The sequence below is a fragment of the Asterias rubens genome, chromosome 1, assembly GCF_902459465.1.
Source record: "Asterias rubens chromosome 1, eAstRub1.3, whole genome shotgun sequence".
Classification (NCBI taxonomy): Eukaryota; Metazoa; Echinodermata; class Asteroidea; order Forcipulatida; family Asteriidae; genus Asterias; species Asterias rubens.
The window spans coordinates 16,584,858-16,612,068 of NC_047062.1; the positions used below are offsets into that span (position 1 = coordinate 16,584,858).

Below are 27,211 nucleotides of genomic sequence, written 5' to 3' on the forward strand. Positions count from 1 at the left end.
TGTGTAGGGTAAACACCAAAAACTAAGATTCCATCCCGAATGCACCTAAAAATACATGTCTTTTGTTTACCAAAGCCACCTTTCAAAATTTTGCATCAGATTTTCATGAAAATTAGTTTGATGGTTACTGTTGATTTACACTGCTGTATTTCAAACTGATTATTTGCACAAAACACCCGATGCATGATTAATCACACACCTAGGTGAAAAACTAAACAGCACTGCAACATGATATGATGAAAAAAAGCTGTGAGTATGAGGTTATGAGTTGATGCGCCCTTTAGAGGGCGCTGTGGTGATCCGGATGACAAAAAAAACAAATCCAAGCAGTCGTGCAGCTAGATGAATGAATAAAACAAAAGGCACCATGGGATAGCTGACCTGGGTCTCGTTCCACAAGTCTAGGAGTGTCATCAGTTGGTGCGTGTTGCAGCCGCAGAAGACGTGCACTGCGACCTTCGACCCAACGGATGAATAAAGGCCAAACCAGGAGCCCTCCCCCGTACCAAACAGGTCTTTCATCTAACGTGCAAGCCATGCATTTTTAGGCAATTATTTATTCACACATGTACAAATGGCAAGGTGGGATATTAGGCAAAACAAAGTCTATCAAATTTTCAAATCATCAACAAAACAAACAGAAGTGGTACTATCTGAAAATCATACTCAACCAAAATGTGCAAATCAACTAATTGGTTTTAAAACAATAAATGCATGATGAGTTTTTTAGTTTAGTTAAGTCATACAAGGTTTTTCTAATGAACCTTTTAACGTGGCAATATTGCTTCAAAATATAAACAAATACGTGTTTTGGTTTTTTTTACAAGTCAAACATTCTCAGAGGCAATTGTAAAGCCAGGAATGTTATTTGGAGAAGAGCAGAGCTTTTCCTACATAAATTGTCAACAACTATTCTCAGCGGGAGCGAGATGAAAGAAATCTATATTGAGCTTTCTTTTGCTATTTTTCATTAACAAGTATAAAGATTTTATTTGACACATTTTCTTCATGTCATGCAGGTTTGTGAGTGTCGCATGCTTTTAATTCTCGCCGCCAAAAGAAAAAGCACCAGCAAATGTTTAATATCTTCCCCTTGGACTGAGAAGGAAGTAATAGGGGCTTGTAAAAGGAAGCAATCTCATGGAAGTATCTATCAATGCCACAGCTGGATACAGTGACTGGAAAAACCCGACCAAAAATAGCCCAGAAATTCAAGACGGAACGATAATATCGCCTGAATAGCATCCCAGCATGCAATACACAGTCACATGCTGTGTGAGCTGGCACCTCTTCCACGGCTGCACAGTGATGAAAAATCTACCTTTTTAAAGAAATTGCTCTAAATGCATACAAAATGTGTGATAATGTCCACTCTTTGGTGAAAACTTGTTTTGTTTTTTTGCTGAAAACGAAGCTTACACAGCCTTGAACTATATTTTCAACTGAAGTTGTATTCATCCTTTGAGACACTTGATTTAATTGTTGTGATTTATTTGTTGAATTTTACAAATAAGTCCCTGCTGATTTTAGAAAACAAATGGCCCGAGCAGTGATCAGTCTACGGTATACATGTAGAACATGTACCTTGTATCGTGGGTACACTGTTACTTGAAAAGTTGATCCAGAAATTGACTTTTTTTTTTAATTGCTATGTTATCTAATAGCTATCTACTTTGTAAAAGTAGAACTTCATCCATAACTGTCAAAAGTAGTGATGTTGTGTGGGTTTTGGGGGTTTATTTTTCTTCTTGCTTCTTTTTTCGTTTTTTTTTCTTTCTTCTTCTTGGAAAGCTAATATTAATGCTTACCCAAGCAATCATAAGGAAACATCAATCTTACTAATTACCCAAACTGCTATTTGTAGATATTTCAAGTGGCTCTTGCAAAGTACGAATTTCACAACCAACTGGGCATTTTGTGCACACCAGGCTTTTCAGTGCGCCATAAGAGATGATAATTGAAATACTTAATATCCCTGTAATTGCAACCAGCACATCACAAGGATTATAAGTCCTTACATGAATGTATTATCAGGTAATGCTATTACTTCAAACTACTCAACATCAAATGTGATGAAAAGATTAGATGATATTGTTATTTTCCCTGATCAAACTTTGGGCTTTTGAAACATGCCATTAATCACAAACTCAAGGCATTAAAGATTAACTGTAAATACTTCATATCAATTATGATCAATCTTTCAACAAAATAAAAATTGATTTTGTTACTTGGAGGATTCCCTAATTGACCTTAGTTGACCATTAACTGCATAAATCTTGATGACATTAATTTTCTTTAAATTTACAGACAATTATCTTCACCAATTTGATAATGCTAGGATTATGTAGAGGCTACACTTTGCAGATTTAATACTAAACTGTAACCCAAATTAAAAATTTCATCCAATGTCCCTACAGTTAGATAAGAAACATTGTAATCGAGAACCAGTAATGCAACATTTCCACATTGGTATAGATAATAAGAAGGCTTCTTACCTGGTAGTAGAGGATGATTGTCCACACAAGACCCAGAACAATTGGTGGTTTGCCATCAACAATATCTGATGCATTGATGTTAACTAACTTGATCTATAAGAAAAGAAAAACGAAATAGTTATGTTAAAGGCAGTGGACACTATTGGTAATTGTCAAAGACTAGCCTTTACAGTTTGTGTATCTCAACATATGCATAAAATAACTAACCTGGGACAATTAGAGCTCAATCGGTCATCGAAGTTGCGAGATAATAATGAATGAACACACAAAGTTGTGCGTTTAGATGGTTGATTTTTAGACCTCAAGTTCTGAATCTGAGGTCTCGAAATCAAATTCGTGAAAATTTACTTCCTTCTCGAAAACAATGGCACTTCAGAGGGAGCCGTTTCTCACAATGTTTTATACCATCAACCTCTCCCCATTACTCGTCACCAAGAAAGGTTTTATGCTAATAATTATTTTGAGTAATTACCAATAGTGTCCACTGCCTTTAAGACTCAAAGAAAAAAGTAATTTATTTCTGCTCGTGCAGCAAGAGGGGATTTCATTACTTCATTACGACTCAAAGACTTGTCTACAGATGTTTCTCAAAATTATACTTATTAAATGGGGTTTCCTGGAGACCACAACCTATGCATGAAATCAAGCTAGTTTAGCTGAGATGAAAAAAAAATAAAAATAATAACACACAATTCTTATTTAGTGGTTTATCATACCCGGGGGTGTCTCAAAGTGCTAATAATTTTTCTCCATTGTATGCGGAGCTATATTTGAAATACAAGACTCAAATATAGCACCATGCAATGTTTTACAAGGTGCTATGGGGCAATCTGCTGCCAACTGTACCAGAAAACACCATGGTGAACCCCTACTCTTAATGAGGACCTAAATTGCACAGCCTTGCATCCCATCCAAAGGACATTTGAAGCAAAAGTGGTTCAATATCCTTGTGTCAAGACTGTGTCTCGATCCCACACTCACCAAACAAACAACAGTTTTAGTCACATTGTTAGACAAACTTCTTCTGGGGATTACTTAAATTTGGGATACAATTATTCTGAAATGCCAACAGCAGCTGAAGTACCAGAGCTTGAGTCAAATGCACTTCACTGCTCAGCCTTGACACGCCAAAGATGAATTATGACTCCCGAACTGATTGATTCAGAAGATGGAGAGATGGCATACTGGGTAGGATTCTTACCTTTTTTCCTTCCAAGAATCGTAGACATGTGTTGATATTGCTCAGGAAGTGCACTCTCTTAAGATTCCTTCCTCTCTCACAAGGCTGAAATAGAAAAGAGAAACAATTAGTACTGGTATTATTTTTACTAAATGTATTATAGTTCTAGTTTACAATGAGTAGGGTAGATGGCCTTAGTTTTCGATCCAAACCGGACCTTACAAGTACTAAGATTTGTACATGGCAATACTTTTAAAAACAGAAAATGGAAAAAAAAAACTTTATCTATAACAGCCACTTGAAAATCTTCAATGCAAGGGAGAGGGACTACATGCATGGAAATACTCAAAACGGAAACAAAACTTTATTTGAATAAATGTAACTTGAATTTTTTTTTCAATATTTAGAGGAGGGGGTGAGGGTAGGGGAAACGATAAAGAAAACGATAACAAGGACAGGGCAATCTCGGTAGTCTAGTTGGTAAGACACTGCTCTAGAATTGCAAGAGTCGTGGGTTTGAATCCCGCTCGAGTGATGCCTGTGATATTTTTTCACAGGACTCGGGGAAGCACTGAGTACACAGTGCTAACACACATCGGTGTATGGGTTAAACATATGATAACAAGGACGCTGATTCCTCTTCATACATGCACTCAAAACCAAACCAAAATGTTTCTAAAATCTCTTTAATGATAAAAAAAGCGCTATTTTTCTTACCAGTGATTCTCCAGACAAGACTTCCAGCAATGCCAGCAAGGCAATGCCATTCTTGAGGTCCTGACAGAGGTCAACAACCTGTAGTGGTGGAACACGCTGAAAGGAAGACCACAACACAGTCAAATTATTTAAATGTTTAAATATTCTGAAATGCTAACAGGAGTGAATGTACTTCCGACTTTGTTCTTGGTGAGGACCAGTACTATAGTAGCTCTTGGGTTAATACAAATGGTAAATGCACTCTCTCCTCTTTTGTACTTTGTCTTACATTATATCTTGATTTGAAATTTATTTCAATGCAAACAAGTGGGGGAAACTATTTGCATATTCTTTTAACATTGTAAAAAATTCAACAACAATTGCAAAATACAATACTCTCGTATGGTACATTTATTTAATGTACCTCAAATTATTAGTTGAAATTATAAAATGTATTGCATTTGACAATTTTGTATGACCTGTGTGAAACTAAAGTTATGGCTCAATTTGATTGAATTAGCCCTAAACATTTAGCACAATTGGCCTCAATTGGTCAAGGTCTGTGATCCCGTTGGGATGTTGTATTGTGACTGCTGGCACAGGCCCTCCTGGCACAGGCCAAATGGCTAAATGACTAGATTTCTATTGTGCTGCTCCACTGATGCCCAGTCAAGTAAAGCGGGATTGGTGTCATTAAGTGGCGCAGGGTCCAGTCAGAGCTGGACCAAACAAGAGCGAGACCAAGTAGTCCAAAACTTGTTATCATTGAGAAAAGAACAACTAAAGATCCACAAAATCAATCTGCATTCAGACCAAAGACCATTGAGCTCCGAAGGATGGGGAACTTGGCTGAAATGTGCACTGAAGCCATTTCAGCGCGTTTGATCCAAAAATACATCAGTGCAGACAATGACCATTACTATGACATAAAAAAATATTTACTTCCTGAAACGGAGCCCAAGTGTACTTCAGGTTCCAACAGATAGATAAAGCTCTACTAAATAGCCCTTCTTGCGCTGTTGGCCCTCTTTAATCTTTGATTCAGAATTTCAGACTCTTGTGGTTAGACATGGACCGAGAAGAGAGAGACCAAATGGTCAGACACCTTTAGACCACAGAGATTAAACAACTCTACATCAACAGATTCAATCTATATTGCTGTTCGCATTGTAACAACAACAAAGCGAAAGGGCTCACTCTTAATATTGGCCAGTCATTCATTGTCTGGTAAAAAATGAATAGCCCTAGCCTGGAATTGAACCACAGCCACATTTGCCCAAGAACCTTCTAAATCTTGATTTCATGACTTCCTTTAAATATCTTCTTAATTTTTTTCTGTTTAAATGTCATTCGATCGAATGCAGCATGAATCTGTTAATTCAGTCTCTTTCAGGGTTTCTAATAACATGTTCTCAGCCATCAGATTCACTTTATCATGAGATGCACCTTGAACAAGAAAATTTACAAAAATTCGTAAACAAATGTTTTACAATTCTGAAGAAAATTCGTTAATGAAAACAATCAATGAAAGTTGCTGTACATCGAATTTAAAATTAATTGTCCGCTCTATTAGTTTTCTCTTGATTGCATCTCAAATGAAAACCAGGGTGGGTTTTTTTGTCATTGAATCATATTGAATCAAATTGAATCATATAGAACTGTGGCACTTATTTCGCAAATAATTCTCCCGTTCAAAAAATCTTTCAAAAATGCATACTATGTGCACATGATTAGTACCACTTCAATAATTTGTGCTGTGATTATCAACCCTTGAACTGCATTTGCCAACTTATAAATTATAAACGCTGTCTGGATGGAAAGGTTCATATAACACTATGTATTAGTACCCATTGGGCTGCACTGTCTGTCTGATTGTTTGAACTTGACCTAATTGGCTTCCAATGTGATGCACACCCTGTTCGCCATGATCGTCATGATCACGATCCAGACTCGTGACCTTATTTACTGGCAATGTAGGCATGAACATATATTTACATACCAGTAACATTGCAAGGTCCATAGTAAATGAGGTCACACTGCTACATGTACGGAGGAATATTCTCACCAGAGTTATCTTCTAAAGCAATGCCACATTTACCTCTATCAGTGCCAAGGTTGTTTATGTACTCAAAAAATGTCATCAATCGTACAATTTTGTGCGACCCATGATATCTGTTTTAAAGGTTTACAAGGGTACTTTTTGTAACACAAAACACGATGTCCATGAAGATAATGATATTAGAAAGCGTATCTTAAAGTATTAGCTGCTGAGGTGCTGTAGTCTTTGAGAAATGAGTAAAACAATGTCATGAAAATATGTTTTTACATGCTAAAATAAGTTTTGTCTATTATCACTGAGACGAAAATTATTTTCATGACATTGTTTTACTCACTTCTCAAAAACTACAGCACCTCAGCACGTAGTATTTTCAGGGAAGCTTTCTTACATCATTATCTTCAAGCTGTGTAAGTTTAATGTAAATCTGTGGACATTGTGTTTTTTGTCCTACAAAAAAAGTACCAAACCCTTTAACCAGAAGGCATTATCACTGTAAAAAAAAAATACTATTGTCTTTGAGATGTACCAAGGAAACACACATTTTAGCTTGAGATACATTTTGTTTTTGGATAAAGACTATTTTTTATATTTATAATACAGAATTTCAACAAAACCTCATGAATCCCCACGCTCCCTTGTTATGAGCAGGGTAACAGATGCTCAAATCATATTTGAGTCAAAAGTGTACTTACCTTGGATGAACGCAGATAGGAATTCACCCAGTTAGTAAAAGTCTTCTTTTGCACCCTCTCCTGCTCATCTGGAAGAAAAACATATAACAAAAGTACTTAAAATGTTGTTTGACAAATAATTGACTAGTTTCTTATACCTTCCTTTGTTTTGGGTTAAAATACATTGCCAGCACTTCAATATTCATGTACATGGAAAACTTTCAGGTGACTCCCCATGTTTATCACAACCAGCCAGGTTTCAAGAATTAGGCTTATAAAGATTATCAATGGTGGAACACTGTGTTTTATTTGCATTTTCAGTTCCACTGGGTAATTTTGTTATCTTTAAATGTGTGATTTGTTGAAAGAAATGTTGATCTTTTGGAAAATGTTTCCCATGTGTAGAAGTTTACTGTAGCCTTCTCAAAGAGACTTGTTTTGCACTGTAATGGCTTGAACCTTTGGCTACACACTACATTGTATGTCTTTAAGACACTGGACACTATTGGTAATTGTCAAAGACCAGTCTTCTCGCTTTGTGTATTTCAACAAATGCATAAAATAGCAAACCTGTGAAAAACGTGAGCTCAATTGGTCGTCAAAGTTGCAAGATATTAATGAAATAAAAACACCCTTGTCACACAAAGTTGTGTGCGTTTAGATGGTTTATTTCGAGACCTAAAATTCTAAATCCGAGATCTCAAAATCAAATTTGTTGAAAATTGCTTCTTTCTCAAAAACTCTGTTACTTCAGAGGGAGCCGTTTGTCACAAGGTTGTATACTATCAATCTCTCCCCATTACTCGTAACCAAGTAAGGTTTGATGCTAATAATTATTTTGAGTAATTACCAATAGTGTTCACTGCCTTTAAAGGATTAACAAATAGATCATTTACGTGAGACACATGAAATTTGGGTAAATTTCATTTAATATTTCCTAAAACAAAATTGCCATCTCATACACAATTTGTTTATCAGTCTTTTTGGTTTGTTTTATTATTTTCTAGTCATTCCTTGACCTCAGTGAAGGTTTCGTTTGGGTCGATCTTGTGAGGTCAGATGCAAGAGGTCTACATATCAGCCACAACAATTAATTTTACAATGTATATAATTGGATTCCATGATCCAAACAATTTGCATACATGTACCTGTCGTTAAAAAAATGATAGATGCTCTGAGATACCAGTAGATATAATTGCGCTGAATAAGACTCAAGTTTTACTATGATAATATTACACGTAAATTATGTACCTGTACAACACGTAAGTGTGTGTGTGTGTAACTGACTGCCTTAAATTCTCAGATCCAAGATTTAATTACGGTTGGGTGCATTTTGTATTTAAGTGACATTTTCATTGACCACAAAGTCGGTCATACATGACAACAGACATTTGTATTTTTATATTTATATAACAACGCAGGGTGCAGCAGACTGTGGTAAACCCAGGGTCGCCGCCCGTTAATACACAATATTTTGTAATATCAGGTCAGGCTATATATAATAAAACCTGTAGAAAATACCATCCATAAATTGAAGGCAACAAATGAGTGTTATAAATGAGGGGTCTCAAATTGTCCCAAATCACCCTTTTTCAGACACATTCTGAAAGTGAATAGTCCAACCATAGAGGGTCCAACTGGGCTAATGGATGTATTGTTACACTACATGTACATCCATTGGTACATTTGTTGTCCTATCAATTCCACAAAGTGTACCATGTATACATTAATGTTATGTACATACATGTTTATTACACTACATTAGGATAACAAAGTAATCATTTTGTAAAAAATTACGATGCAGTTCCCTGCAAAAAAAAACCCATCACAACATTAGCGACATCCACAAAAAGATACAAATCCTCTTCTACGACACATTGGTATCCTTTTCAACACACTGTTTATCAATAGACTTATAAAATCCATGCTTATAATAACCATGTAGAGTAGCAGCACCATGGTAGCAACAAATGGACGTCCTTCACGTTGGTGTCCTACCCTGTTTACATAGTTAGTGAATGGAGCTACAAAAAAGATCCATGGTTTGTGTACAGCATTACTTACCTGTGATTGCATGTTCTGAGTGTAAAGTATTTATGTCCACATAGGAATCAAATCTCACTGACTTCTGTTGTTGGCGTTGCCTGTATGAAATCACATGCTTTCTCATTGTGAGCCTTCATTAGATTGAAAACAAACTAACTGACGCTTTCAAAATATAGTTGACTGAAGCTGTCCTTAGACATTCTTTGTTTTACAAGTGGAGATGCTTACAAGGGCATTAATTACATTATAGTACCTTATCTTTGTGTGACATAACAACAAGGCTTTACCCAAGCCATACAAATATTTTGCGATAAAAGTTTCCATAAACTTTAATTCCCATGTGTGGAGTAGTCTGGGGTCAGAGTACAAGTTTACACCACTCATTTGTAGTAAAAATACTGTATGGACAACTCCACAGTTCATTTCACAGATTTAAAAATCTGTGGAGAACACTGAGTTCAAGATCCTGAAAACTTTAAAATTAACTTCAACCATCATCATTCTAAAGGTAGGATCAGCATGAATTCTTGGTTATCTCTAACTTTGCTATGGGTTTTTATTGAAATTGTTTGTGTAATGCCAACTACATTCAACGAGTTGCTCAGTGTTTATAGTTTGTCTCCTTGTCATTAACCTTTGTTTGTTTACATCTGTGTACAGCTCTCTAGGAAAATATTAACAAATTACAGATCAATTTAAATGATTAGAAATTGACTCTTTTCTCCCACCTACTGGATTCCATCCGTTGTAATCATAGTTTTTCCCCATAAATCATTTTGATCCAATGTTATTATTTTTTGTCCTTGTCACTCCCTTCCCCACTCTTATTCCCAAACATGAATTTACGACACTGTGCAACACCTATAGCAGCACATAGCCTCACCCCATTTATAGTTTAGTATATAACAATGTCAATGTGGCAAGTACTGCAAATGTACACCCAGACTGTGTAAACAGTACAGTCATTGAGGAAGGACTGGTGCTTTCTCTATGGTACAATACAGCCATCACTGCATTCTGAACACTATGTCCAGTCAAAGGCTGTACCGCTTTTATGTGCAGCAGAGGCTGTACTGCTTTTATGTGCAGTTCTTTCCAATGTTCCTCGGTCACTCATGCCAACCTTACACTTCCAGGAACATGAGTTAAGTAAACACTTGATTTCTATGCTTTGATGCAAATTCTAATGATGTGGCACTGCCACTAGACCATGACAATGGTATGGACTGTACATACATACATAATGTACATGTATGTACAAGCACATTATTCAATAGTGATGTAGCTGCACAAAATGGATGATGAAAGACATCAGCATGTGCCAAGTAATACTAACATTTTACGGGATACCAACAAAAATTCATTTGCGTCCTTAAATTATTTTGGGGAATAGTGTATTCCAAGTACCTTACTTTTTAAAAGCAAACAATGTTTTTTGTATTTTATTGTTTCAAGACAATATTTCGTTCTCTGCTGTCTCAAAGAAAGCTCTTCATTTTTAAGAAGTAAAAAATTAACCCTGCAGCCAAGAATATGATGTATGTATTTTTAGAAAATCAAACCTGAAATGGAGCTGCTTTGAACTACCACTGTGTGTTCAATTCTTATTTCATCATACGACATACAAGTTAACTCATTTGTCATTTCATAAAGATGAAGTTGAATTTGGGGAAATATTCGGGTTTTTTTTTATATTTGTTTTTTTAAACCAAGGCCACTCATTTCCATTTGAGTAACACTGAAGTCCCCACAGCAATTTGAATGGTTTGCTGCAGATTCAAGCACCTTGTAAAATCCTTACAAAGTGTTACACAAATGGGTCTGATTAGACAACATAACACTGTCTTATTACCCATCATTCAAAGTAACACTGTATAGGGGCCTAACTGTCATAAAAACACAATGAGCGATTTGGGACCCATGTATTGAAAGCGTAATAAAACTTGAGCATTACAATAATTTGTTGTCATAAAAACTACTGAACCTCAAATGAGAAAGAAGTTTACTGACGGCAGCCATGGATACAAACTTACTTCTATCAGTAGGAGCCTACTATTATGCATGATATTTGGTCCTTGGGAAAAAAAGTTTTTAAAAAATTCCAAATAAAAGGGCTGACCTGGCCTTCACAAGGTGTTAGGTTTATTGGTCTTTTCAGGGGTCGATTTCTCAAAAGGACAAGCCAAAGGACTAACCCTAACTAAAAGGGCTAGTCCAACATGTAGTAGATATTTAAAAACCACCAAGTTAGAACGAGTATAACTTGTCCTTATCCTTACTCAGGATAAGACTAATTAATCATCGGGTAAACAAATCAGAAATCAGACTAAAGTAGGAAGAATATCATGTCTGCTTCTAGCTTCTTAGTCTCGTATTACATTACATAACGTGTCAAGGCAACCAAGAACAATTACAGGTACAGGGTTGGTCCTCAACCTCTACAGTTCAATGACTAGCAAACTGGACCCGTAAGCATAATGTTTTACTTTTTTACATCCACCAGCTTTTTCACTGGTCTCTGTTTCAAATTAAACAAAGTTTCAGGGATGCCCTTTGACTGGTCCTCAGATTTCACTGGTCCTCAGGTATTTAAAACTAACAATTGACTAGCACAGTGGGAACTCTGAACCTATACTACAAACTACACCAGTTTGATAACTTTGGACATAAGAAGCTTACGACGCTCTAACTTGTAAATGTTTACTGTATGTACTTCAGCTAAATGGACCTTACACATCTTGCACTACCAATGCTACTGTACAACTTCTCTTGTTGAAGCATAAAGTACTGTTTGCTGTGTGGTGAGTTTAGATTTGGTGAGTTCAGTATGTGAAAGAAAATAGGTAGGACATACTCCTAGAGCCATGAGGTTTGTTCCGATCGTTACGGAACAAACCTCATAGCTTAGGAGTAGGTAGGAAAGTGGCTTTTAAGTGCAAACATGGATCTATTCCTTTATCCATGTCACATCACAGATCATGCATCATGTAAGATCTTCCAACCTAAGAATGAGAGAGTGAATTGTGTATCCTAGATAAAACCAATGACCCAGATCAAACAACCAAAACCAAGGAAGTGCAACCTGTGTTTCCTTCTTCAATGGTTGCAACTACCTCCATGTGCAACACAGACTTGACAGGTACATGTATGAATGTACTAAAAACATCTCAAACAAACCAACCTTGAAGCTTTCTACGCCGTTGTTCCATGGTGGCACATCAATAGGGCAGTAATAATCCCACAAGGTTGTTAGTACACAGATAAATGGCTCCTCCTGTAGTAACCCATATATCCATCGGTACCAAGCAAATATAATCAATAGTTCCACAAGACCTGCAAGACCTTCCAGTGGGAAAGTAGACACTTCATGCACTTGGTTCCCAAAGTTTTTGGCTGTGTTTTCCAGTAAGCTCCTACAGTCCACTGCAGGGTGTGTACAGGGTCTGTGAGTGATGGTCACATACCAAACAGTCTACCACCAGTGTATAGGTCCACAGGTAAATGTACTGTAATTCAACACCACAACAGACGCTACACACACTATTGTGCGCTCCTCCTACGCATACACATTTTGTGACTAGGAATGACTCCAGGTCGCCTCTATCTTATTAAGCCTATTGAGACCTCCTGAAGCGTATGCTGAATGGTACACAAACCCTTAGAGGAAATCTAGGTGACAAGGCTAATGGGTACTATTTACTAACCCCCTATTTACACAAGGTAAAAATTAGGACAATCTTCAGTCAAGTCAGTTAAGAAAAGCATGTTCCAAAAGAGCAAATCTTGCATTTGAGATTGCTAAGAATTTTACCCTAAAAAAACAATGAAAATTCCCCCTGCTGTGTTATCTTGAATACTGCTCTGAATCTTTATGGACGCCTGCAGTTCAAGTTTCCTCAACCTTCTGGAGGTTTATTGTTTTTAAAATATGGATCTCATAATTTGTCAAGCAATGAGGCATGAAAGAAAGGGAAGATAAACCAGATCAGTCCAGGGGTTCAAACTATTTTTGTTATAATCTGCGGAAGACAAAATGAAGGTTTTATCAATATCAGAAAAGGAGGGAAGCAACTTGAAAGAAGTGATAAAGACCAGAAAATGAAAACAAAAATGTTCTCTAATCTTTCAGTTTCAGCCATATGATAGTTGTTGTACTGAAAAAAAATTGACTTGTTAGATTCACAGTCAAAGTAAAAAAATAATAAAGAAAATCTAGATGAAAAGCTTTTCTAAAAGAAAAACTAAAAAAATACTTACATTCATTGAAAATCATGATATTTGGCAAACCACCTGCCAGTGACTGCACCAAATAACTCACAATGGGATATTGTGCAACAAATAATTCTAAGGGTTTCTGTAGTATGTACTACATAATGTACTTTACTCCAACCCACACACATCATTGAGACAGGCTTTCATTTTATCAAAATGTCATGCATCTCATTTTTGTACCCAAACAAAGCCATCATTAGCATTATCCCTAGACTACATAAAATACAATTACTCCGGGACTTGACAATGATAATTTACAGTCTTTTATGGCTACTGCGCTTCAAAAGTCCATTGTGTTGATTTTCAATTCATTTAATTCACTCTTATCCCGATGGGAAATTCATTGAGCGGCCTTTACATCAAATTTACAAAAAAATCAATAACAGGAAGGTAATGTGTGAGTCCAGAGTGCTATCAATTCTCAAATGTCCCATCAATAAAATGACACAATTTCTCATTCAATTTGTTCAACAAGTGACTGATTGGATTCCGTACAACTTTAATGCAGGGCAGTGCATTAAAATCCATGCAAGAAAATAACAATTAAGAGAAAACACATCAAAAGTATACCAGTGAATTTTGGGGTGAAAAACAACAAAAATATGACCTTAGACATTTTTTCTTTGTTTGCCCCAAAATTGAATTGAAGTTCCCCTAGTCAGTTTCCCTTGTGGTTTATTGCCAACTACTAAGTGAGATTAAAATCCTTGTCGGTTTGTGTGTTTAGATGGAGTTTACTGCAGTGTAGTAAAACAATGGTTGGTCAAGCCACAAGACACCAGGGCTTGTAAGTTGTAGCTCAAAATATTAACTGGACCAGATTTAATTGGCAAGACCAGAATTGAAATTACTGCGAGGGCAAACAAATAATACAAACAGTTGTTGAACACTTCAACTGTTTTATTTAGAACAAGCACTGAGAGAAGTTTTACACGGCTAAAGTATTCTTACTCAACAGAATCAAAACACGAGCACGAGCCCACCATACTTGTCCAGTAATAAGTTTACTGGCCTGATTCTAAATTCACTGGCATCAAGCCTGCAATCCAGCATTCATTTTGGAGTCCTACATTGTAAGCTTGGGCGATATCACGATATTATCGAACATCGCGATATTAATTTGGAAACGATTTCGATATCGGATGGATTTGGTTTTAATCGAAATATCGATATATCGCGATATATCGCGACATCTTGCACCCCATAGGTTTGGAGTAAAACCAGAAGAATAGGTCATTAGAACACCTCTCTTAAGCTATGACTGTCTCTTCTACAACTTTCACTTGGAGTTTGAAGACTGATGATGTCAAATTTCATTAATCGCGATTATATCGAATATCGCGATATATTGTCGGCGATATATCGTGAATAAAATAAATCGATATTGCCCAAGCTTACTACATTGTCCAATAAAGTTCACCTCACTTTCATAATCATATCAGCCTCTCAGAGTACAACTTCAAAGTGAACTTAAACAATTTCATTGATTTTAAAAATATTTTTCCAAATATCACAGTGACTTAGTCAATCATTAAAAACAGTTACACACCCTAGCTCTAGCTGCCAATAGGGACAGACACAACAGCTGCAGGCCCTTAAAGTCGCCCTGTCCCAAAACAACCTGTAAACTGATAGTGTTGTCAAGGCGATAGGTTGCTATGGTGTTAGTTGTCAAACATGACCTTGCTGACCACATGGACTGTGACCATAGAGCAAGGTTGCTCTATGCTGTGACACAGTGTGACCACTTGTCTCTAGGGACCAATGAACTCCAAGTAAAAAATCAACCCACGCATGGGCATACACACTGTCAGTAAGACCACACACTGTAAGTAAGACCTTTCTCTATGGTGTGACCAACTTAAACTGTGGGGTATAAAGCCTGTAAGTAAGCCAACAAAATTGCTAAGCACAGAAAAGTATAGCTGAAAAAAAAACAGCTTACCAGCTAAAATTAAAATAAGTTTCCATTGCTGCACTGGTGTGGTGTCCTACTCATTTGTTTTGCTTAGCAAAGAAATTTGTCAGACTGTATTTTCTCCTTAACAGCTTTACAAAAGTGTGACCTGTTTTCATGGTTCTGCCAATGATACAAACCATAGAAGGGTCAGACAGAGCACCCAAAATGTCTTCTAAACTATACCTATAAATAATGTCTTAAAGTGGCAGGAAACAAACTTAAAAAATTTTGAGCAAACAGGTTTTCTGCTTGCCTCTTCAAAGTCAAAACAATCCGTACTCACAGCTTATTGTTCACTATTAAGCTGAAGTTATAATTGGGTTGAATATATTTTCTGCACATTTCAGGTGCTAAACAGGTGGCAGCTATTAATATTCAATTCAATTGTGAAAACACTTTAATGTTTCTGCAAATGATAACTTTAAAGGGATTGGGAACACATACTTGACCTTGTTCAACTGAATATCCCGGGCAACAACTCCTGCTCGTTATTTGTGAGTCAATATTCATAAACACTTAGGTTAGCTACTCAAAATCACTGCACTGCGTAAACATTGTGCTTTTTGAAAAAGGGTCTGAATACAGATGCAAGTAAATAACACTACCTTAAAGGGATGCTGTCAGTGAATTCAAATAAAACAGTTAATTTTGCTGTCATTTATTTCTGATATATGTATTGAACATCAAAAAAATGTGTTTTGTTTATTCACGACATATCTGACTTGCGTAATTAGCGAATAAGTCATGCCCCCCCCCCTTTTGTTGATTGTTACTGCCCCCCTACCATCGACGTCACGTCGGGAATTCAAACATATCTTCGGCAAAAAGAGTCTGGTCCCTAACTACACGCGCCTAGGTACCAGGCCACACAGTGCACACGTCTCTATATGCACACAGCCAGGGGGCCCGGCGGCTCGGGTTACCGACATGACGTCACGTTTATGCAAATCAGGGCTCCCCTTTTAGGGGCAGGGTGGGTTCCCCTAATCTCTTGAAAACCATTTTTAAAATCCTTGCGCATTTAATAATAATAAAAATTTAAAATATTTCAGGTTTAAAAAGTCATGTTTAACCGTTGGTGGAAGTGTCGTGGCCGAGCGGTTAAGAGCACCGAATTCAAACTCTGGTGTTTCTGATCAGCAGAGTGTGGGTTCGAATCCACAGCCGTGACACCTGTGTCCTTAAGCAAGACACATAACCATTGCTTCGTCCTTCGGATGGGACGTAAAGCCGTTGGTCCCATGTGTTGTTTAAACGCATGTAAAAGAACCCAGTGCACTTGTCGAAAAGAGAAGGGGTTCGCCCCGGTGTTCCTGGCTGGATTGGCAGCATATTGCGCCACAGCACCTTGTAAACCATTACATTGTGCTTAAGGATTAGGTCTTATATTATCTCAGAAATCGCCCCCACTCCTTGCAGTAATAATACCTGGCGCTTTGTATCCTTTGGCAAAAGGCGCGTTATAAATACGGTTATTATTATTATTATTATTTTATTTAAATTAATAATAAAAAAACACTGCAGCCACCCTTTAACCTTCTGAAGTCGAAATAGCACAAAAACCATTTCATAAATATTGTTGTGCCAATTTCCAAAGACATTTCCAGCAGAAAATATGTAACCACAAATTTACCATTCTTCATTAGCAGAGGAGCCAGTCTCAATGAGATTAACCAGGTAACATTCTATTCAGCAAGATGGTTCTTGTATTATTTAAAGGAATGTTACAGAATTGGTAAGAAACAAAAATGGTGAAGATCACATATTTACATAAAACTTACACGTTCTAATGATGATGATGGTTTGAAACATTCCTTGAAATACTTCGGTTTGAAATGTGAAATGTCCTATTTGATGAGAAATAAATAATCTAACTTCGCGTTTGGAGTTTATTGCTCAGTGAGCGTTTTATTCATTTTTATTTTGGCATCGATGCAATGCAAAATTTGTAACTGGTTTTTCACTATTCTCTCGTGACCCAGATGGCCGATCGATCTCAAACTTCTACATAAAGTGCTTACACTGGCAGCAACTGTTTTGTTAGCAAAAACCAATTCTCTAATGTTCCTTTAAAAGCAAAACATTTTTTTTTTTTAAGTTCATTGGGCCATGATGCGGGCCGGACTGATCCATCTACACATTTATACACAAGGCTCACTGTTTACTCTACACAGTTGCTCTAAATTTTAGTTTAGTCTAATCTACAAAAAGAAATTTTTATAAATGAGCAGAATTTAATTGTCCAATACTATTGTCAACAGGAATACTTAAAGACCCTACCTCCGTTCTCCAATTTGCTCGTATAAGCATCATCATCCTCATCGTTTCCACGGAAACATCCACAAGGAGGGGGAATCTTCTTGAGAGATTTGACAGAATGTTTGGGACTTAACCAGCATGACATAATGAGCTACCAAAAGGAGACCGACATCTTCATTATTCCAAAACCACAACAACGCATACCAAAATGTTGAATGGCAAATAATCCGCGACGCACAAATACCCAGGTGTTCTAGAATATTAAAATGTTTACTTTTCGTGTAGTGTAAACACTACATAGTAAAGTCAATAGTACATTGTAGGACGGGATACACATCAAAATGACGGGTTTAAGTCAAGTTACATGTACCTATATTTTGAGGGACACCGCCAAGCTCTGTGTACACAAACAAGGATCAAATTATACCAAAGAATTAATTTGAGATGCCTGAACTTGATCTGGACGAGACCCACACAGAGAATTATTGTGTTCCAGTTTCCTTATGTTTCATGAATTTTGTTAATAATGGTACAGAGTAACAGTAGTGATGGCTAGTAGTGATGGGACTACGTTTGGCAAACACATTTAGACAATGTTTTTAAACAAATGTTTCTGTCTAAATTGTTTGTATGATTAAAAAAAAAATTGTGAGAAAATTGTTATCCTAAAACTTCATACATAAAGATGTTCTAAGACCTTACATTGAATTTAGTTTGTTATGTTTAAAAATGAATTGTTGTAAGTTTCTTAGTTGAGCTTGTTGTTCAAATTTTTATCATTAACGACCAACTGTGAGATAATTTTCATCCAGAAAAGTCACCTAAGATACATTTGTTCCTGACTCTTACATGTACATTGAATTTAGTAAGTTTTTTTGTAAGATAAACTCGTCCAAACAGAAGTTTGAAATGGAAAGACAATGGAATTTGATTCTCCAAACAAACTTAATTAAACTACTTACAAGGTCTTATTCATATTACACCTGGCCTTGTAACATCAAACTCTTCTATTTTGGGTGGTTTCAATCATTCAGCAAACTTTCTTTTGGTCATAGTCAAATAAACACGCCTAAATCCTACTCCTGTTACAAGCTTTCTCTTCTTACAAAGGAACAAAATACATTGGACCAGGCTAAACAATATATTGGTGAGAATTGAACTCAACAGTAGGTTTTAAAGGGAAGTTCAATGGGTTTTCCCAAGAGAAAATAAAATGCACCCTGAGGCTAGGGGTTAGACAGTGGAAAAAAGACAGCTGCTAGAATGTGCAACCCCTCCCCCCCCCCCCCCCCCCCCACCACCACAACAAAAATATATACACTGCCAACGCAGTTCCATGCATGAACTATTCACCAAATCAATCCCCCCCCCCCCCCCACAAAAAAAGAAAAAAAAAAAAAAAAAAACATTTAAAAAAATGAGCTAATGATATTTGGCATGATTTTTGCGGTCATCTGGTGGTAGAATGCTATACAAAAAGACTCAAGAAGATGGATGAACTGCTTTTGTTTCAAACACCCTTCTCAGAAAATTTTAACAGTACTTAGTATCCTCACATCAATGCAATAACTTGTTTACGAAATAAATGAGAATAAAGTTTTTATTAGAACATAATGTGGTTCTGTTTTTTTAACTTGCCTTAAAAACATTCTTTTGTTTCTGTTACTTTGCACCATCTGGATACAAAATAAATGTATACCATAAAAATGTCATAAATGATACAAATTTCATTACTACCAGCACCTTGAAATTCTATTTAAAATTAGAAAAAACAATAGAAGTTGTGAATGTTTTCTCAGGGTAAGTTGCAATGTAATACAAAAATGCAGAAGAATTGTTGTTTCTCTAAAGGATTCACTTCTTTTCTTTGATTGGAAATGACTTTTTGAATTGTAGGTTGACTTTGAAAGGGTTTTAGAATAAAACAACAATAATTTGGGGGAAAAAAATTCCTGGAAAACAAAATGTGAATAATGTTTAATGTTATTAAAGAAAAAGAGAGTCTATATCCACAAACATAACCTTACAAACACTAGTAGTGGTACCTTAGAGAAAGGACCTTTCTCTATGCTTGAAGCGTGGAGGAAGGCTCGAAGGTACTGGTAGTATTTTATCTTAAATTGTGTGCGTTTCAGCTTACAAGTTACTAAGCCCACATCAGCTGTGTTCACTGACAGGAATAGCACACTGTGCATTTACACAAAACACACACAGGTTATTGATCAGCTTATGAAGCTCTTTCATGTAATCCCTACATATTTGAAATTTACATCAATGGCAAGTTTTTCTAAAAAATCCTTATTGACCGACCAGGGCTGGTCGGTATACAAAGTTATCCGAAAATCCAATTTGGGATACCCCCCTACCCTCTTCTACTCTGACACTTTTACTTTTAAGTCCAGTTCGAACAGGGCTTCCACCCAATCAATAAACAGCAACTTTTACGTAAGACAGTTTGTGCTTTAATATGTCAGACACTTCGGTACTACACACCCTGTAAGTGACCATGCACCTGGCTCAAAATTATCTTTGAAGTTGCTTAACTTTGCATAAAATCAAACTTACAACACTTCAAACAAACTTAGGTTTTACTTTTAGCCTTTGTACAGTGCATACCGGAGAAAATGCATAGTTTGTATGAAAGCTATTTATTTTGCCATATGAGTCAGTTGCAAAGATAATGTAGGGACAGACATAATCTCAATTTCAGCCCAAAGTATAATTTCAATAACAATGGATTCTCCAAATTGGTTAATTTGTCTGAGAGCAAGCTACAGTTGTAAAGTTTAAGAGGAAACCTGCATAGTGCACAATACAGGTGAAACACATTACAGTGCGCACTACACAGTTCACCCAGCCAGGACTCCAGGAAATACAGTTTTTCCTTAAAGCTGTCGATTTAAAACATCTCCCACTCACAACTCAGCAATACACAGGTACTTCGGCACATTGAAATAGCCGACTTGAATGTGATAAACATTAATTGTCCTCTTTTTATACCATAGACATCAGTATAGAATACTACAATCTGTATAGCCTGCATGCTACTGCATGTTTCAGTTCATTCAAGTTCTCAGTAATGCATTTAGATGCATTTAGGAGCAAAGTCCTGGTTACCGCGCCCTCTTTAACTGGTAATTTTAAACTGAGCAAATAACGCTAATGACCTTTTGTTGTGCAGCACACACAAACACACTGACAACAGGGACGTGTGACTTTTTGACATCTGTATCTAGGTCATATCAACGGTTGCTTGGTTGCCCTAACTAATGCCACTACACGCTGTCTATCCACAGGTTCTCCCATCCACATGTTATCATAAATAAACTATCATCTGTTTGCAATAAACTGGAGAGAATTCAAGGAAGTACACTCGGCCACTTTAAGGGTGCCTAGGGTACAATGAAGAGCGTTGTTTTATCAATTCCAAAGTGTTCCATTTTATTGGGGGTTTTTTGTGTGTGAATTATAGCCTAACTTCACAAGGCTGGACAGCAACTTCAAGGTGAGGGCTACTTATTTAGGCTGTCACCCAAACCAGCTGTCACCATGGGCACATAGCCACCTACTACTACTGGGGCTGAAACAGGGTTACCCCCTTCGAAGGCTGTACAAGGAGAGCCTGGCTGGCAGAGCAGAATACCCTATTTTTACGAAGAAATCATGGTCAAGTGCCTTGCTCCCAAGCAAAAGTGTCATGACCCGGTACAAACGAACACTCTACTGCTGCTGATTGCAGAGCTTGGGTCCAGTAAACTACATGTAGACTGCTTTGCCACGATAATGGCAAATATCTAACACTTAAAAGTTTAAAAACTTGGGTAGGCATAAAAGCTGTAGAAGTCTTTAAAAAAAAAACAAGAAAATAAAGAATCTTGACTGAATAGTTTCGAAAAAGATCCCTCTTGTTCACACCTCACCATGTAACATATTATTCACTGTTTATTTTTTTTTTTTATTCAACAAGCTTCTTTCTAAGTTCTTTATGTTGAAAAGCACATGAATGTCCTCCAAAAACGTTATAACCATTCTGTTATCCCATTTAAACAAATTAAGTAATGGATGAAAGCCTTGATGCATGGCGAGTTAATCATTGTATCCGGATTATTAAGAATGCACACTTGATAAGCTTCATAGAGTTCTCAAGGTGACAGACTGATCTATTTATAGAATAAGGAGATGATGTGTCCTTGCTCTATGGTTGCAGCCAAGTGAAGATGCTTTAATGTTCTACTTTGTATTACATGTTTATAAAGTTAGGAGATGTGTGTGTGTCCTTGCTTGATGGCTGTAGCCAAGTGAGGATGTTTTTCATGGTCTAATAATATGAACATCTTCTTTTACACATTTTAGATCAAAGACACTGGACAGACAGGATTGGTAATTGTCAAAGACCAGTCTTCTCACTTAGTCAACCCGTGAAATTTGAGCGCGATTGGTCGTCGGAGTTGCGAGATAACTATGAAAGAAAAAAACACCCTTGTCACACGAAGTTGTGTGCTTTCAGATGCGTGATTTCGAGGCCTCAAGTTCTAAACTTGAGGTCTCTAAATCAAATTCGTGGAATATTACTTCTTTCTTGAAAACTACATTAATTCAGCGGGAGCCATTTCTCACAATGTTTTATACTATCAACCTCTCCCCATTACTCATTACCAAGAAAGGTTTTATGCTAATAAATATTTTGAGTAATTACCAATAGTGTCCACTGCCTTTAAAGTAAAGACATGAAGTTGCAGTGATATTGTCTTGTCAATTTATTATTTTCATTCAAGTAGGCCCTACAGATTATATTGAGGCTTGTCAATTTCAGTTGATTTTTCATCTACTTTTTTTTCTGAATTGGCTGTTACTTTCAACTGATTTTACAGCAATTTTTTTTTAATGAGGATTACCATTTTCTGCTGAATTTTCATTTACCTTTTTCTGCAAACTTTAAAAAATTTGAAGAACAAAATTAATTAATGTAACTTTAAGCCCAATGCTTCCTTACAAATTCATAAATTGAAAAGTTGTTCACAATTCATTGACACAATCCCACAATTTTTTTTCGGAAACTGTTCAAGTTTGCAAAAAAATGAATCCATGAAACTTTTATAAGCCAAATGCTTCCTTTATTCATAATCCAAAAAGTTTGTCATGGTTCATTTACACAAACCCACAATGTGGCCACAGCCCAGACCCTAACCCTATCATCAAAGTGTTGTGGTACCCTCAGGGTTTACACCTCCTATCTGTGTGTACCCAGGGGTGCATTGTTTGGCATCAAGCCAGAAAAAAAAGTTATCACTCATAAATTCAGATCAAACACAGACTGTTGTTTACACAGTGTCTTGGTAAAAAGCGGGAATCTACAATAACTGAAAGAAACCTGGTCATAATCGGTTCAATATTGCTCCGAGGGTTCAAGCACATCCTGGTAGACTATATCTGTAGATAAAAAATATTGTGACTTTTTCTTTCCCTTGTTTATTTCTATGGGGATAGACAGTGAAAAAGTTCTGGGATGGGGTTAAGTTAAGGTGGGGGAATTCTTTTTGTAAGCTGTTGATCTGTTGATTCAACAAAAAAGGCGAACACAGACCAAAACTCTTTCAGCCAGCAGGAAATTGTAACTTTGACACTTTTCTTGGTGAACCAAACAAACAAACCCACTAAAATCTAGAGATAGTTGTCAATCACTATGCACAAATGTTCTATAAAGCAAACATCAGTTCATCGTTCGTTATAAGGGACGATGGATTGATGTTTGCTTTATAGAACATAGTTTGTGATTTTTTTTTACATATTTCTGCTAGTTTATATTTTGTTTGTTTTGTATGTTGGTTTGCACATAAACATTTTTCACTCAGTCTAGTGCAGGTCACTGTTGGTACAGCATTCACAAATAGATGACATGCTAAGATAAAATTAACATTATTTAACTACATGTAACAGCTGTAGTATTTAACAATTTGAGTCAGAGATGGTTCAAGTTCCTTATAAACAGATATAACAACAAATCTAGCCTATTTCTTCTGTTTTAAAACTAAAACTTTTTTTTTACAAGTTTTTGATGGCATAGAACAGGGAATGAAAATGTTTATCCTCACGTTTACACTATGTAATAAAACCCATATTAATTGCTGTTAAGCATTATTTTTGTTGACAATGGGTTAATGGCACTGGACACGTCCGGCAACTGTCAAAGACCCAGTAAACTCTAACTTGGTGTATCCCAACATGCATAAAATAATAAATTTTGGCTCAATTGGTCATCGAATTTGCAAGAGAATTAAGAAAGCAAAACACCCTTGTCGTATTTCTTTGTGTGCTTTCAGATGCATAATAAAAGGCTTCAGCTAAAGTCTTTTATTATTTGACCGAGAAATTACCTCTTTCTCAAAAAGTACGTCACAATGTTTTGTATTATTATAATACCAATAGCTCTCCATTTCTCGTTTCCAAGTAAGTTTTTAGGCTAACTATTATTTCTAGTAATTACCAATGGTGTCCAGTGCCTTTATGAAGGAGCAATACAATATTTAATTGGTAGACAAAGGAACAAACCTGCAAGCTGTCTGATTTGAGACTGTATAACATGATCTGGTTGTGGTCCAGTGAATGTTAAACCCCTCCGTGGGGTAGCCATCTTCTAATCAATCCAACAATGTTGATCCATCGGACAGCGACAGATTGATAACATCCATGGGGGTCTTGGCGGCAATGACTGGTCGCCAGTCAATTGATGGTTACCAGGCACAGTTCTCTATCGTTCCTCAGCACCAGCGGGAAAATTCTGAATGGAGAGGGTTTTGTCTGAAGCACGGTGTAGTGTGTACACACTGGATGGTCATCTGTGATCCCTGCAGGTTCAAAAGTCAGTTTTATTTAGTTTGCATTTATCTATGAGAGGCTACTTTTGAGTGAAGAGAACCTGTTGGGTGATTTGATATTATTAAAGCAATCCGGGTGTTCCATGGACTGTCATAGACCCAGTGATTGGGGTGCTAGATTCCTTTTTTCGAAATTTTGACATATGAATGACCGATGTCACAATTTTGAAAAAAGGAATCTAGCGCCCCAGTCACTGGGTCTGGGATTGTCAATATTTTGACAATAAACAAACCTCATGAAAATCTGCTTGTATTTTCGGATAAAGTGTGTTTGTGTCTGATTATCTGTGGTCTAATTGGTGATCAAGCAGTCAAAAAGATTTTGTTTTAAGTTCTATTTTTCAAATCCTTCAAAATTTTAGCTAAGTGATACCCAATATTAAAAACAAGTACACTTAATCCCCCAAAAATATAATAAAGGAGAGAAGAAAAAAAATAGAGTCAAAATTGTTTTACACAAACAAATCTTATACATCAGAAGGGTTTGCTTGGCTACAAATTTACATAAGTAAATTTTAGTGACAAGTGTGACACATTGTCTGCGAGTCTGAGTTTTTGTTACCAAGCTTCTATTTTAAGCGTTATTGTATAGGCCCCCTAGTGTTTAAATTATCCAACAACTAGTCATTTTACCAACCAATTAAAGGCAGTGGCCACTATTGGAAATTGTCAAAGACTAGCCTTCACAGCTGGTGTATCTCAACATATGCATAAAATAACAAACCTGTGAAAATTTGAGCTCAATCGGTGATTGAACTTGCGAGATAATAATGAAAGAAAAAACGCCCTTGTCACACGAAGTTGTGTGCGTTTAGATGGTTGATTTCGAGACCTCAAGTTCTAAATCTGAGGTCTCAAAATCAAATTCGTGGAAAATTACTTCTTCCTCGAAAACTACCACACTTCAGAGGGAGCTGTTTCTCACAATGTTTTATACCATCAACCTCTCCCCATTACTTGTTACCAAGTAAGGTTTTATAATTATTTTGAGTAATTAAAAACCTATAGTGTCCACTGCCTTTAAATATTTGAAAAAATTGTTCTCTTCAGTAGCAATTCTCACTCTTCACTACTACTTTACTAGTAGGCATACTAGAGTGAGAATTGGTACTAGTAATACTAGTTGCGATAACATAGCCATCCTCCCGACTGGGAGGAGGGTTACGTTATCTCAACTAACTAACTCTTTACACAAATTTGTCACATGTACATCAAAATTAAACAGTTATTTATTTAATGTCTGATCAATACGCATATTTATTTGTTCTTCCTTCCTCTATCTGCAGCATGACAAATAAAAATTAAAACACTATCATCACCATTTATATGACATATGGAATGTACTGGTTATAAGTCACCATCATCAGCATCCCACCCACACATGACCAACACCATCCTGCTCTCACCATCTCATCCACATCCTTGCGACACTGACAGCTTCAAGATCTTCATCAATGAAAATTGTTTCCAAACCATGGAAAATTAAGTGTAGACCATGCTGTTGTATGCAAATTTAAGGCAGAAGCATCTGTTCATAATGATCCCACACTTAAACATCATTCATCAATGGGATAACTTTCCGTATGGCGCCACCACTTTTTCACTCATTTTTACAAAAAGGGATATATCAATCAGGTAAATTAGATACTATATTATTTTATTTCGAATGAAAAAGTGGTGGCGCCATACGGAAACTTTTCCCATCAATGAATTGCAACCTTCAATTCGACGTGTGAGTGGAACACAACAATGACTTAACCTTGACATTGTATTTTGTAAATTCATAAACTGCATCCCGTCCGTAGACTTGGACTGCAGATAGAGATGGCCAGAAGAGGCAAGGTCCAGCTAGGAATAGTGATGCTTGGTCGAGTAGGTAAACAAGACAAAAGAATTTCATTTTGAACCGTTAAAAAGGCTTACCTTATTTCAACAATGGAGGTGCGGCGTTTTTCATAATCACGGACTTCCCCCAAATTTGGACGCTGGTTTGTGACTGAGTGTTCGCGGCGGCAACAGGAGCAAACGTTATACATGTACCATCCACCACAGCACACGCGTTGGCGCCATACACGGGCTTTATGTGTAGTGCTTTACCACTTGTACTCGTGTGTACACAAACACATCGACCAAAGCTTTTGTTATTGTGTGTGACATTCCATGCCAGAATATTCCGTTACTCACACTGTGTATGTGGGATTGTGTACAATACACCGCATGGTCTATCGTATGTACTTTTCATGTACAATCGAACTGCAATTTTTGTCTACATGGACACGGTAACATTTATTGAGGGCGGTATACCGAATTAGTGGGGTGAATTTGAGTCGGATGGTCTTTTTATATTTCTGGTTAGATTATACTTTTCAAGCGATTTTGACTACAATACTTTCATCAACCCTACAAAGGCAGTTTAGATTTCAAAATTCAAGTAATAAACCACAAACAAACAAAATTCAGTCAAGATTATAATCAATTTTTGGGGTTGAACAAAGAAAAATTGACTAGAGTGGTGGGACTCCAACCAATTGAGTTATCTAGCGAGTCAATTTTTCTTTGTTCAACCCCAAAAATCATTTCAAAATTTACCCCATCAGTTTTCCTTGTGGTGTACATATATTGAAAAGTTTTAGTGACAAGTTTTTATTTTACCACCAAACATCGTGCATCTTGACATGGTAGACTTATAATTAGACCA

The 27,211-nt window shown here is 36.6% G+C and overlaps 1 protein-coding gene across 8 annotated transcripts in view; it reads right to left on the minus strand.

Moving 5' to 3' along the window:
• LOC117288372 (nesprin-1-like) overlaps positions 1–26,856 on the minus strand; it is a 210,338-nt gene extending 183,482 nt beyond the window's left edge. For 7 of the 8 annotated variants that reach the window (XM_033769230.1, XM_033769267.1, XM_033769236.1 and 4 more), the window contains exons 1-6: positions 26,437–26,856; positions 24,188–24,483; positions 7,123–7,190; positions 4,393–4,488; positions 3,697–3,780; positions 2,496–2,588 (exon numbers count right to left, since the gene is read on the minus strand). In XM_033769230.1, the coding sequence (XP_033625121.1) occupies positions 2,496–2,588; positions 3,697–3,780; positions 4,393–4,488; positions 7,123–7,190; positions 24,188–24,269 (423 nt within the window). In that variant the 5' untranslated portion in view covers positions 24,270–24,483; positions 26,437–26,856. Of the gene's footprint in view, positions 1–2,495; positions 2,589–3,696; positions 3,781–4,392; positions 4,489–7,122; positions 7,191–12,328; positions 12,534–24,187; positions 24,484–26,436 lie in introns of those variants that run through there. The other variant, XM_033769259.1, reaches the window with a different exon arrangement.
• Positions 26,857–27,211: the final 355 nt, after the last annotated feature.